This window comes from Vidua chalybeata, chromosome 4 (assembly GCF_026979565.1).
Source record: "Vidua chalybeata isolate OUT-0048 chromosome 4, bVidCha1 merged haplotype, whole genome shotgun sequence".
Lineage (NCBI taxonomy): Eukaryota > Metazoa > Chordata > Aves > Passeriformes > Viduidae > Vidua > Vidua chalybeata.
Genome location: NC_071533.1, coordinates 38,915,954 through 38,928,238, shown reverse-complemented (window position 1 = coordinate 38,928,238; position 12,285 = coordinate 38,915,954). Strand labels below are relative to the sequence as shown.

Genomic DNA, 12,285 nt, shown 5'->3' with positions numbered 1-12,285 from the left:
TCCACAGAATCACAGAAACCAGGAGGTTGGAAGAGATCTCTGAACCTCCAACCTCTGACCGAACACCACCGTGTCAACCAGACCACGGCACTAAGTGCCACGTCCAGTCTTTCCTGAAATACCTCCAGCGACCGTGGATCCACCGTCTCCCTGAGCAGCCTGTTCCAATGTCTGATCACCCTTTATGTGAAGAAATTCCTCCTTATGTCCAACCTAAGCGTCCCCTGGTGCAGACTGTGTCCTTTAATCCTGTCGCTGGTTGCCAGGGAGAAGAGGCCGATCCCCACCTGGCTACAGCCTCCTTTCAGGTAGTTCTAGAGAGACATAAGGTCTTCCCGGAACCTCCTCTTTTTCTGGCTAAATAATCCCAGCTCTCTCAGCTCTTCCTCTTAAAGCCAGTGCTCCAGATCTTTCACCAGCTTCATTTCCCTTCTCTGAACTTGCTCCAGTGCTTCAGTGTCCTACCTGAATTGAGAGGTCCAGAACTGGACATAGTTCTCAGGCAGTGGCCTTACCAGTGCCAAGCACAGGGGAAGAATTCCTTTCCTAGTCCTGCTGGCCAGCTATTTCTGATACACACATCAGTCCCCTCCTGCCCTTATTTGCTTTGTGGGCATGGGGCAGAGAGCTGGGACTCTTACTAAGGCCATGAGGCCCTGAGACAAGGTGACTGTGCCCCAAGTTGGGGTGTGGGTCCCCAGGTTGCAGTGATGTTGCTCCAGGCTGAGGTGATGGATCTGTGTGCTCAGGTGATTGTGCCTCAAGCTGAGGCAGTGGGCTTCTGGGCTGAGACAATGGTATGCTGGGTGAAAGCAATGGGCCCCCAAGATGATAGTTTGAGTCATGTTCTCCAGACTGAGATGCAGTGGGGCCCCAAGCTGAAGAAATAATGCCCCTAGTTGAGGTGATTGCCCCTAGATTTTGATCATGAAGTTCCAGGGTGAGGGGACAGAATCACAGGTTGAGGTTATGGTCCCCCAGGTTAAGGCAATGAGGCTCCATGCTGAGGTGATAGTTTTCCATGTTGGGGTAACAGTGCCCCATATCAAGTTGATGGTGCCCCAGATTGTGGTGGTGGTGCCTTGGGCTGGGGTGATGGCATTCCTGGTTGATGTGCTGGCAGCCCAATAAAGACTGGAGGGGGACCCAGGCTAAGTGAATGGTGCCCCTGGCTGAGGTGATTGTGAGCCACCTTAAGGTGATGGTGCCCCATATTAAGGCAACAGGACCAGAGGTCGATGTGATGGGCCACTACATTATAGTGCCAGGGTTGCAGCACTGGGTGATGTATCCTGAGGAAATGGAAAGGGGCAACTTATCTGGAGGACTTCTAGGGAAGTCTCATCCAAATATTTGAGGCTGGATCTGGACCCTTCCCCAAGCTACCTTGAAGTTCAGTAAAAACTGAAACTTCAGACAGTTTCATTACTCCTGGTACTGAATAGGTAAGTGGTGATTACCTACTGGTGATCTGCCCCTGAGAAGTGGTAGTTTCCTGTTTAAGGATGGGAAAGATTACAGGTCTTTCAAAAAGAACAGTTGCAATATCATATCTTAATAATAGCAATGTTACTTTTTAACAATGGAGGAAAGAATTATGTGAAAAGAGAGACTTCCAGATTGCTGATCCCCATATTCAAAATATGAAATTCAGCTTTACTTTGGCCCCATTGTTCATCAGGAAAGAGATTTAATGACATGATCACATTTTTGCTGAGCATACTGAACTTTGAATTAAATCAGGGCTGTGCAGCCAAATCAACTATTGTGTATATTGTCCTATTTCACTTGGCACACACACATAGGCACACATGTATGGATGTATGTGCGCACACACACACACACACACACACACACACACATATACACATTTTTTAAAATACATGTAGCAAATGTGTCAGAACACTACAAGAAAAGAAATAAATCTCTTGACTAATACAACTGAACATGTCTAAGTTAACCAGAGTCAAGTCCTACTTGTGCTACACAGTGTTTAATGGAGGTTCCGCAAATTACATTGACTAGATTTTTATACTTGTCATGTGTTTCCCTCTTGTTTTTTTGGCACCTCTCTCAGTTCACTGTTGAAATGTTGAATAATGAAAACTGCTGTTAGAATCAGTGGAAACTGTACATGGAAGACGTGCTACAAAATGCTAAGCCTTTGCTGACCTTGCCATGTGAGGTCTTAGGTTCCTTACATTGGACACTGAATGGGTGCTTTTGTAATTTTTTCCTGTATGTCAAGTTCCTGACTGCAAATATGCAAAATACAACACCACTGTCTTAAAAGGTGTAGCAAAAATTAAAATCAGCTAATATTAGTGCAACTTACATATTTTGTACATTTAAGATACTGAGAAGTATAACATCCAATTTCCACTTCTCTTGCTCTGGGATTCCTATGATTGCTTCTAACAGTATTAGTTATCCAGGTTTTCCTGGTTTATCACCAGGTTTACAAGTTCACAAGCAGTTCTGGGTTTTGTGCTCTGAACCTTAGAAGTTTCTATAAACTCCTAGTATGACTGTAACTGCAATGCAGCACTACAGCAATTATAAAAAAGCATGTAATTTATTCAAAGTTGTAAGTATGCTAAAAATATAAACTATGTAAGCACTATACAGACCTCTTTTTTGCCTATAATGTATCTTTTTTGTTTTAATTGAGAAGTGGTAACTTGATTTAGTCCTTTTACAACAATGGGATCTGAGCTAGAAAGGCTGACAAAACAGAAATCAAATGTGAAAAAGCCTACAGGAAAAGTATTCATTTTAATCTTGCCTAAACATTTGAAAGTTCAAACTAATTTAAGTTTAAAGTTTGCAGTACTGTAAAGGTGCAAGCTGAACGATTGTCACTAAAGGCAGCTGCAAAACTTAAAATCAGTGAGATTTTTTCTATGGTATGTTACAAAGATAAATGATAGCTCAAAGGAAAATAGTGAAGATGCTGAATCCTTCCCCAAATCAGACATAATTTATCTTTTAAAAGAAGCAATTGTCTTATCTCTGTAGGAAAGATATTTGCTGTAATGCTTTGATAAGGTAGAATTTGAATCTCTTTTCTCATAAACTAGTTCTATGAATGAGTAAATAGTTACAGAAAGAGCCTGTAGTAATCCCCAGTTCAGAAAATTGACCTCACTGAAGTCCTTTTGTCTTGCACAGGAAAGTAATTTTTAAAGTACAAAAGGGGAAGTTCAAATAACACTGAGGTAAACTTGAAAATTGCTATTAACTTCAGTAGAGCTAGGCTATAATCCAAAATATTAGGAATTGTGCCTCAGGTCGAAAAGTCACAGAAACTTACTAAGAGGTAAAAGAAAAAGAATCAAATTTTCTTCTAGCTCTATGGATACACACTTGAGTTGATTTAGACATATCTAATTCAGGGTATGATGTGTAAATCCTAGCTAAAATAGGTGGGATTACTCAGTCAGACAAAAAGTGGCTCTGTGCATAAGCACCGCAGGACGAAATTGTTACTGCAGGTAGGTTTGTTTTTTTTATCTTCCTCTCCACTTCTGAGAATTAATACTGTAAGAAAATACTTTCTGTTTACACAGGACTATCAACATTGCATGCTCTGCTTCAGCTTAATTTAAAAATTCAATTCCCTTAAGTAGTTTTGACAGTGGCCCAGGCACTGAAGCATTTACAGTAGGTCTCTGTCTGGTTTCTTGTATGGATCTTAATAAAGATCCCAGAGTAGATTTTGAACTCAGTCCAAAGTCCTGTATATTCTGAAATCTTTGATGAGTAAAGTGTGTGCTGGGAGATAGATATTTGTTTTCTATTTTCTACCTGATGAAAATAAAATATAAGAAACCTTCTGGCATGTTGGGCCTTATCCAAAAGCTTTCAGACTGTGCAAGAATCTCTGCTGGTTTTAATGGTCTTATGTATTGAAGAAACCCTGGTCATAAAGCCCGTAAGTGAATCATTAGGATGTTTAACCACATAGTAATTCACATGGGAAAGGACTGCCATTGCAATAGTATTTTCACTATTATGATATGATGATTTTTACCTTTAATCACATTAGACATGTTACTTAAAGAATCAATTTTGGGTACTCTATGAATGGTCTGAAATTAGAGGGTTTAAAAGGATTTTGTGCAATTTAATATCCACTAAACAAAACAAACTGTAATAGAATAATATATTTTATCTTACTAAGGACTAAGTTACTGTAAGGACTTTGGATCAGATTAAGGATCAATGTCTCCTTTCATAAGTGACCAACAGGGGCCCTAAAATCACTTCATAACCACTTTTTCTGATTTTGAGAGGAAATACATATGCAAATGTCTAATACACACAGGCAGGTATATATGGACACCAGCCCATCAGACACTGTGAGTTAGGTTAGAAACAGCTTAGAAAATATTGTAATGGAGTAAAACATTTGTTGTAACTCAGAATCCTGACTGGCTCCACGCTCTTCTGTGCCTGTTTCCATTACAGTTCTGCACCATGAGCTGACACACAATTCCCTATTACAGTGCTGCTCCAGGGCTATAACAGACTTTTGGACACCTGCACTATTCATGCTCAGTGTTCTGCCTTGCTTAGCATTGCAGAAGCTCAGGGAAGTTTGGTGTCTGGTTTTATAAATGCTGCTTTATTGCACCATAGAAGTTATAAGGAAATGTAAACACAAGATCAGAACTTTGGTTTTGTTTCTTTTCTTCATCTGACTAGTAGAGTTCATTTGACAGAAGTAACTTTTTTAGAGAGCACGAATAAATAAATCACTACTGCAACCTCTGCAACAATAACTGTGTTTAAAAAGTAAAATTCAGGGCTTTTTTTTTTTTGCACCTCAACTGACAGCAATGACAATCTTACCAGCTGCTTACCAGTACACTTTTACCTCTAAACATTTCTATAGAGTTTACAGGTATCTGTTATTAAAATGAAGCCCATTAGTAAATGCTTGTAAATCCACTTTTGCATAGTGTGGCTTCTGTAAGGAAAGCATTGCCGTTTACTCCTACTCTTGTTGTAAAATGTGGGATATTGTAAAAATTCTCTTAAGAAAGGATGCTCTTTTATGTTTGATCTTTGTATACTTTCAAGACTAATCAAGAAGAAGGGAGATGTCATCTTCAAAACAGGTAGCAGCTAAAAAGCAAGCTCTAAGTGATGTCTATGTGTTAGAAAAACAAAATACTTGTTGGTGGAATTACACTGTTAATGTTTAGGGCTTGATGTGCTTCAGTGATCTCAGACCTAGGGGGAGGTAAACAAAGCTTGGGGAAAAGGATGTACCACTGATAGTGGACACAAAGAATGAAGAATTTATGGGACACATGGACATTTGGCAGAACTCCCAAGGTAAGGAAGAACCAGTAAACCCAATTCAGCAATTGTGCTGAAATCAATTCCAACTTGATAAAAGGTAATTCCAGCAGAGGGACATCACAACCACTGACTCAAGGACCACTGACCCAAAAAATCCACCAAATCAAAAGAAGGCTGAGCATACAGACTGATTAGCATGGGAAATGAGAGCATCATTAGCCAATAGAGGATAAAATACTAACAATCAATGGGAAATGAGAAATCGTTAGCCAATGGAGGAGAAAATACAAATTAATAAGATAACTATGGAACTTGTAGATGATGAACACTAATTCCTTTGTTTGCTAAAATGCATAAATAGTAAAAAGTTTTGATATTTGGTGTGCTTGATTTGTTGAATACCACTGAGCACCCAGGCTTGCACAACTTTGAAATAAGTAGTCAGTGTCTCTCTTCAGTGTGTAATTATTGGCTTGTTGCACACTGGATAATGAAGCTGGTTTCTGCAGACAACACTCGGAAGAGATCAAGGCCTCCCAATTCAGCTGGCTCGGAGCTGCTATAAGCTCACACTTTTGGTGGAGCTGTAGCTGCGCTGCACCTATGGCAAGATGAACATGTGTCCCAAGCACAGCTGAAATATGGCAAGCCTTGTGCTCTTCCAAGAATTTATTCTCAGATCTACCACAGATATAAAATATACAACGGAGAGAGGGTACTGACAGGAGGGCTGGCATGCTTCTGTTGGGGTGGTGAGACTGTGTTTTTTTAGAATCGCTGTTGTACCGTCTTCAGTGCTGTTCAATGAACTTCTTATTTCTGAAGTCCAGTAATTTATGACTTCCTTTGGCTGATTAGAGGGGAGCAGGCAGAGGGGTGCATACCGCCCGCACACAGGAGGGTGTCCGAAACTCTGAGATGCCCCACGCCCAGGCTTTAATCCTAAGCTCTAGCCAGGGCCTCGATGACCCAGTCTGATCATGCCGGGTCCCTCTGGGCCTAACCCCCGCCCTCCGTGCTACAGCCCCCGCGGCGGGGAGGCGTTCCGTAGCTTTCCGCGGAGCCAGGCTCCACACTGCAGCCGGCGGGGATCCCCCTCGCTTCGTCCGAGCGTACCCGTTTTCCGGCCTGTGCCTGGGGACGCCTCCGACCCCGCCACGGCGGAGCTCCCCAGGTCGCAACACGGTACAAAACGGTCCGGCCGGGCCGGGCCCCGCCGTGGGGCGGTGCGGCAGCCGCACATGTCCCGGGCCCGCCCGCCCGCCAGGCACCGCCCCCGCCTCCGCCCCCTCCCCGGCCGGACACCGAGCGGCGCGGCGGGGCCTCCCCGGCTGCTGCCACGGCGCTCGGCTCCCGCCGCCCAGCGCGGGGCAGCGCTGCCGCCAGTAAGCGGCCCGGCCGCCGTGCACCCTCCTGCCGCTGGGCATGAGCTCCGGCTCCCCCGGCGGCCGCAGCGGTGCCAGTGGCGGCGGCGGGCGGCGGAGGAGGCGGCGGCGGCGGCGGAGGAGGGGGGGGGGCCCGGGAGCGGCGACCTTCGCAGGGAGCTGCCGCGGCGGGAGATGCCCTTGCTCCCAGCGGCGCCAGGAGCAGCATGTTCCCCGGTGTCGACAGCGCTAGCAGCACGGCCGGGCAGTCCGAGGCGGCGGGGGCCGCCGCCCCCGGCCCGCTGGGCTCGCACGGCCCCGGCGGCGAGGCGCGCCGCCGCAGCGCCCCGGCGGCCGCCGCTGTGGTCGGCGGCGGCGAGGAGGAGGCGGCGGAAGACGAGGAGGACGAGGATCCCGGCTCATCCCGCTTCATGCTGGCGGCGGGACTGGGGCTTCTGGCTGTGTCCGTCGTCCACCTGGGGCAGGAACGGGCCGAGGCAGGGGGCGGCGGGCCGCCGTGTCTGGCGCTGCTGCTGCTCCGCCTCGCCCTCTACGTGGGCTGCGCCGCTGCTGCCGCCGCGCTGGGTACCCTCATCGTCCTGATGTGCCGCGGCCGCCGCCGCCTGCCGCCGCCGGACTTCGCCGCCGTCGCTCCGGTCCGGCCGGTCGTGGGGGTGAGTAGCGGGAGGGGAGTGGAGCGGAGCGGGCGGTGGCCGCGGCGCGCCCTCCCTGCCCGGCGGCGGGCGGGGGTGGCGCGGCTCTCGCTCCGCCGTGGAACGCCGCGCCACCCGAACACGGTGTCCTGCTGTCGTACCGCGGCCGCAGGAGCCTGCCCGCGCTCTGCCGCTCGACGGGGCTTTAAATGGCAAAAGTTGTGTTGGAGGGTAGCAGGCACACCGGAAAAATCAACACTTCGCTCCAAGAGGGACCTCCGGATTGCGGGAATGCTCTCAAGGTGGTTCACTGTGTTCGTTCCACGGTGTCTGTGTCTCAAATCCTTTTCTGCTCCTCCCATTGAAATGTCACTGGTAAAAGAGAGACTTGGTCGAAGAGACAGCTTAGTGTTCCTTTAATGCGTTCTCTGAAGTTGGACAGCTTCAGATAGTGTTATCCTAGTGCCATTTTGTACTCAAGCCGTTGCAGAGCTCTGTGCAAAAGGGAAACAATTTCATTTTCTGTACGTATTCCAAAACGTACTAGTTCACGAGCTCTTTGTAGCTCATAGCTTAGTATTTTTCGGGTTCTTCTGAATGGGACTGATAGCACGAGGCATTTGGAAACTTTCCTCCTATCCACAGCCCTGTTCCCCGTCATTCAGTGCTTGGGAGCCGATCCTAGATGAGCCTGAAAAACTACTGCTGCAAATTGAGGATTGCCCACACTCCTGCTTTGCCATTGGTCACAGGGATGTGGTTTTTAATGTTACAGCTGGCGACTCCAGCCTGGAGCCCTTGGGCCCTTATGGTGACTTGTAGGTGTGTTAGCACATGAACTGCTGCAGCAATAAATAGACTGTACTGTGTAAGTGCTGTTTCCCTTCTGTAGTGTCAGGATACCTGAGAGCACTCTGAACGGGAAGGGAATTTGTGTCACCTGGGTGTGCAGCCTAGCTGTTCTGGTAACCCAGTTTGTTACAGTTAGTCCACGTACGCTTCTCGGCAGCAGTAAGTAACGCTGTCACGTGTTTCTGGGGCTGCAGTCGGTGCAGCTGAGTTTGCGGAACAGAGGGTGCTGGCAGGGCAGAGAACCTAATACAAATCACTTGCTGATATAGTTGTCTTTCTGTCCTGATTTGTCAATCAAATTGCTAACAACCTGTAGTAATGGTTTATTCCTTCACTCTTTGACCTAGGGAGAGAAGGAGCCTGTGCTTGGGAGCAATATGCTTTTCTTGGTCTGCATTTAATGGAAGCCAGCCTGGATCATTTGGCCGGGGGTTGTTGAATTCAGTGAATAATACAACTTGCAAAGGTGCATTCAGGATATATGTGTTCGTCTTACTGGTAGAATTTTTTTAAACATCATCTTTGCTTTGAACACTCAACATCATACTCAGCTTTCTGAAGGAAGTGAAGAATAAATAATGTGTATGAGCGTTAAAGGAGGGAAGTAAGAAGGTGTAATGCACAAAACGATAAGCAAAAGGTGGGTAAAGCTAGGGATAGTTCAGCTGGTTTTTGTCAGGGGAGTGCTAGGTAACAAATGTGTGTTAGATGCATAAGCACCTTCTAGTGAAGGACTGTATGCTTTTGTTTTTAGCCATACAACTATGTTACGCCAAACAAAAAATATTTAAATGGATCAATTGATCATCAAAACAACAATTCCTATTGCTTTGGGATTTACAGTAATAAATGTTTCAGTGTTAATGTCATAGCTCCAGTGGCATTATGCACTTGTATACTTATCTGAACCTCTGAGTGACTTAACTTACTTTTACATAGTATCAAAAAGATCTATACATAAATTTAGCAATCAAAATCTCCCTGCTGCTGGAATAAGGATCTACTTTCAGATTTGTTAAACAGCCAATTTAATTTGGGAAGCCAAGATATGAAGAAAAAAAAAAAGATTCATTGCTTTCTTTGTCTCCTCCTTTGTGAAAAATGTAAGCCTACTGAAAAACATAAGCTTACAGAACAGCAGTGAAACTAGAACTGCCAGAAACAAATAGCCTCTTCTGTTACTGTACCATCTGCACTTTCTTTTTGTGATGTTACTGTACATTTCTCTTGAGGATGCTCTCCTGTTTTGTTCATCCATTGGATTTGTATATATAAATAGTGCACACCTGCTGTTGCATTGTGTGGTCTAATTTGTAGTGTTTGCATTTATTATAGCTCTATGGGATGTGTTTCTTGTTTCAGAAGGGAATTGAAATTTGGTATTTAAAATTCACTGGTAAGGCAGCAGTACCTGCTAGAACCCTTTTCCCAGGATTATTTTGTTACCCTCTCCCTGACTCCGTTCAGTTTTTTCTTTCCTTCCTCTTTGCACTGTTCCCAAAAGTTTACTTACATGAAAGGGATGTTGAAAAAAGGAGTGAGTTATTTTACCCTTTCTATTTAGAAAATGTAATGCCAGGCATCTTAATTGGATTTCTCATACCTTCAATTTATAGTTTTATTGATTTCTTTTTGGTACCAAGTGGCTTCAGGACTGCAAAGCTTCTTTAAGAGTTTTTCTGAACATGATTTTTTATATGTGTAGCAAACTTTCTAATTGGATCTTCAGCAACATGTAGGTGAAGAAAATAAAATTGTCTAGATAGGCAGCCTATAGAAATGTAGGCCATTCACTAAAACTATCTGATATAGTTAGTCTTTTCATTTTCCATCCTTTTGCATTTACTCTACTTTTTTATGATTCAGTTGTTACTCTCATGTTTTTCATCGAGCCTTATGATCCTTTTGTCTTTTCTGGGAGCCAGTAGTAGGATGACAGTAAAGCTATAATTTTTTCAGCCTTGTTTTTTCTTTTCCTCAAGAATAAGGAAGAACTATCTGTTTGCCTAATAATTGAGAAAATGAAAAACCTTATTATGACTGGTATCTCACTCTTCATGTGTTTTATGTTCAAAATTTAGACAATTCACTTTTCATTTTTTGGGTGATTTTTCACATTGGGGTTAACAAATGAGGAAACAGTAAGTATTCAGGAATAAATATTTACTCTAGTTGTAGTCAGACTCAGCTCTTGGAAAGCAAGTGGGAGTACTCTTGACCAGCTTCAAAGGGAAGTTGAATGGAGTCCCTCGTGCTGTGCTGAATAAAGGGAGTTTTCCGTATGTTCTCAATTCAGCAACCACTTAGCATGTGAGAGTTCAATGCTGTTGATTTTCATGGACCTGTTCATGCAAGTGAGGAATATGAGTGAGGAAGTACAGTGTAGCAGGTTTGGACTTCAGAAGAGCAAGGTACATATATATTTTTTTCATTTTGCTTGAATTTGCAACTAGAGAAGCCAGCTTCTTGAATGTGAAGCTGTGCTTTGCCCATTTTTTGTGTAACTCCTTTGTGACTTGAAAGGTGAAGACCTTCTGAAGTCAGGTATCTCAGAAAAAAACATTTGAAATCTGCTGAGAATTGCAAATCAAGACTTGTATCCCCATGATAAATTGTGCTTTCAGTGTATTTTTTCTGTAGGTGACAGCTCTGTTCACAGAAACTATCTGGGCAGTCTCCTGGCTTCCACATAGAGATCTCTGTTTTGTTGGAAGAGAGGTGTACAGGCAGCTCATAATAATGTCTTACTTAATACTTTAAGTACTTTCAGGTACTGATAATATTGGTAAATAGTTTCTATTGATATTGAAATAATAGGAATTGAATGAGTCCTTGAAATTCTACATTATATTATTGTCAGGTATTTTTCAGCACTTTGCAGGAGTTGTTTTAGGACAAGATGATTTGTGGTGGAGGAGAACAGCAAAAAGACATGATGACCCAATTGTACTTTAGTGAGAATGTCTTTTTTAAAGGGGATTTTCACTTCTCAAGTACCAGTGGACTTGTTCATAGCAAAGATAGCCCTGGGTTAGAACCTATATAACCCTTTAAAATTCGAATTTGCTCCCAAAACTCCTTTTACCTTGGTGTAGAGGGAGATGGCTTTGACTCATGTGAAGAACCATGTTAACCAAGTTAGTGGGGAGGGGAGGGAAAACACTTTTCCCACGTTTGTGTGAGTTGTTTCTCTGCCAAAAAACCTGGCAGAGACAGGGTTTTCTTTTCAGCATAATGTTTTGACTCTGATCCAAAGCAAAAGCTCCGAGTAACAGAGAGTTGGGTTATCAACTTCATTTAAATAATGCAAAAAAACAATGATTAGTTTGTTAGATTTAAGTACTGCATTTCAAATGCAGATTGACTGTTACTCTGTATAGAGAAGGATCTAGTAGTCTGTCTGCAGCACTAACAGAAGGATAGTAAATGTGCTTTTTTTCCTAGTGAAAAGGGTACATGGATTTTAATGTCCTATCTTCAGTTTCCTACAATTAACAGTTGTCAATTATTTTCAGTATTCCTTTAAAACTCATCTCCTGATGTATTTGGTCACTATTGTTTACTACAGTTTAATAGCTCTCAATTTTGAGTGAAAGTAAACTAACACTCTCCCTTTCTGGCCCTGAAGCCAAATCACACTACATGTGATCATGTTTTATGTTCCTAAAGGCTTGTTCCATCCTTGAATGTGTATTTTTGTGAATTTGCCATTAATGGAGGGGGCATGGGTAAAGCTTTTTTTCATTGGATCAGGTTGTCTTTGAAATATCTGGGTCTTGGAACACAGTATTGCTTTTTATCCAAGCTGTAGGAGGATGTGTTGTGAAGTGGAAATGGTCCCAATCTTTCAAATGTGATGGCAACTTAACTGAGGTGGAGTATTTGTCATAGTATCCAAGCTGAGTGCTCTGCCCTTTGTGAAGAACATAAGGGAAGCAGAGAGAAAGGACACAGAGTTTTATTTTCCTTCACTGTTGGGCTTTTGCCATGAGATGAAGCTTGTGAAGGTAAGCTTGGAGGAGCCCCAGCATCTGTGGAAAGTGGAAGGTTTGCCATCTGTGGGCATAAATTTCAAGTGGGATGCAAAAGAGTTCTTGAGGTAATAA

At 43.8% G+C, this 12,285-nt stretch overlaps 1 protein-coding gene across 1 annotated transcript in view; it reads left to right on the top strand.

The window, feature by feature from the left end:
- Positions 1-7,067: 7,067 nt before the first annotated feature.
- SNX25 (sorting nexin 25) overlaps positions 7,068-12,285 on the top strand; it is an 80,758-nt gene continuing 75,540 nt past the window's right edge. The window contains exon 1 of the mRNA XM_053940048.1: positions 7,068-7,348. Coding sequence (XP_053796023.1) covers positions 7,106-7,348 — 243 coding nt within the window. The 5' untranslated portion in view covers positions 7,068-7,105. The remainder of the gene's footprint in view (positions 7,349-12,285) is intronic.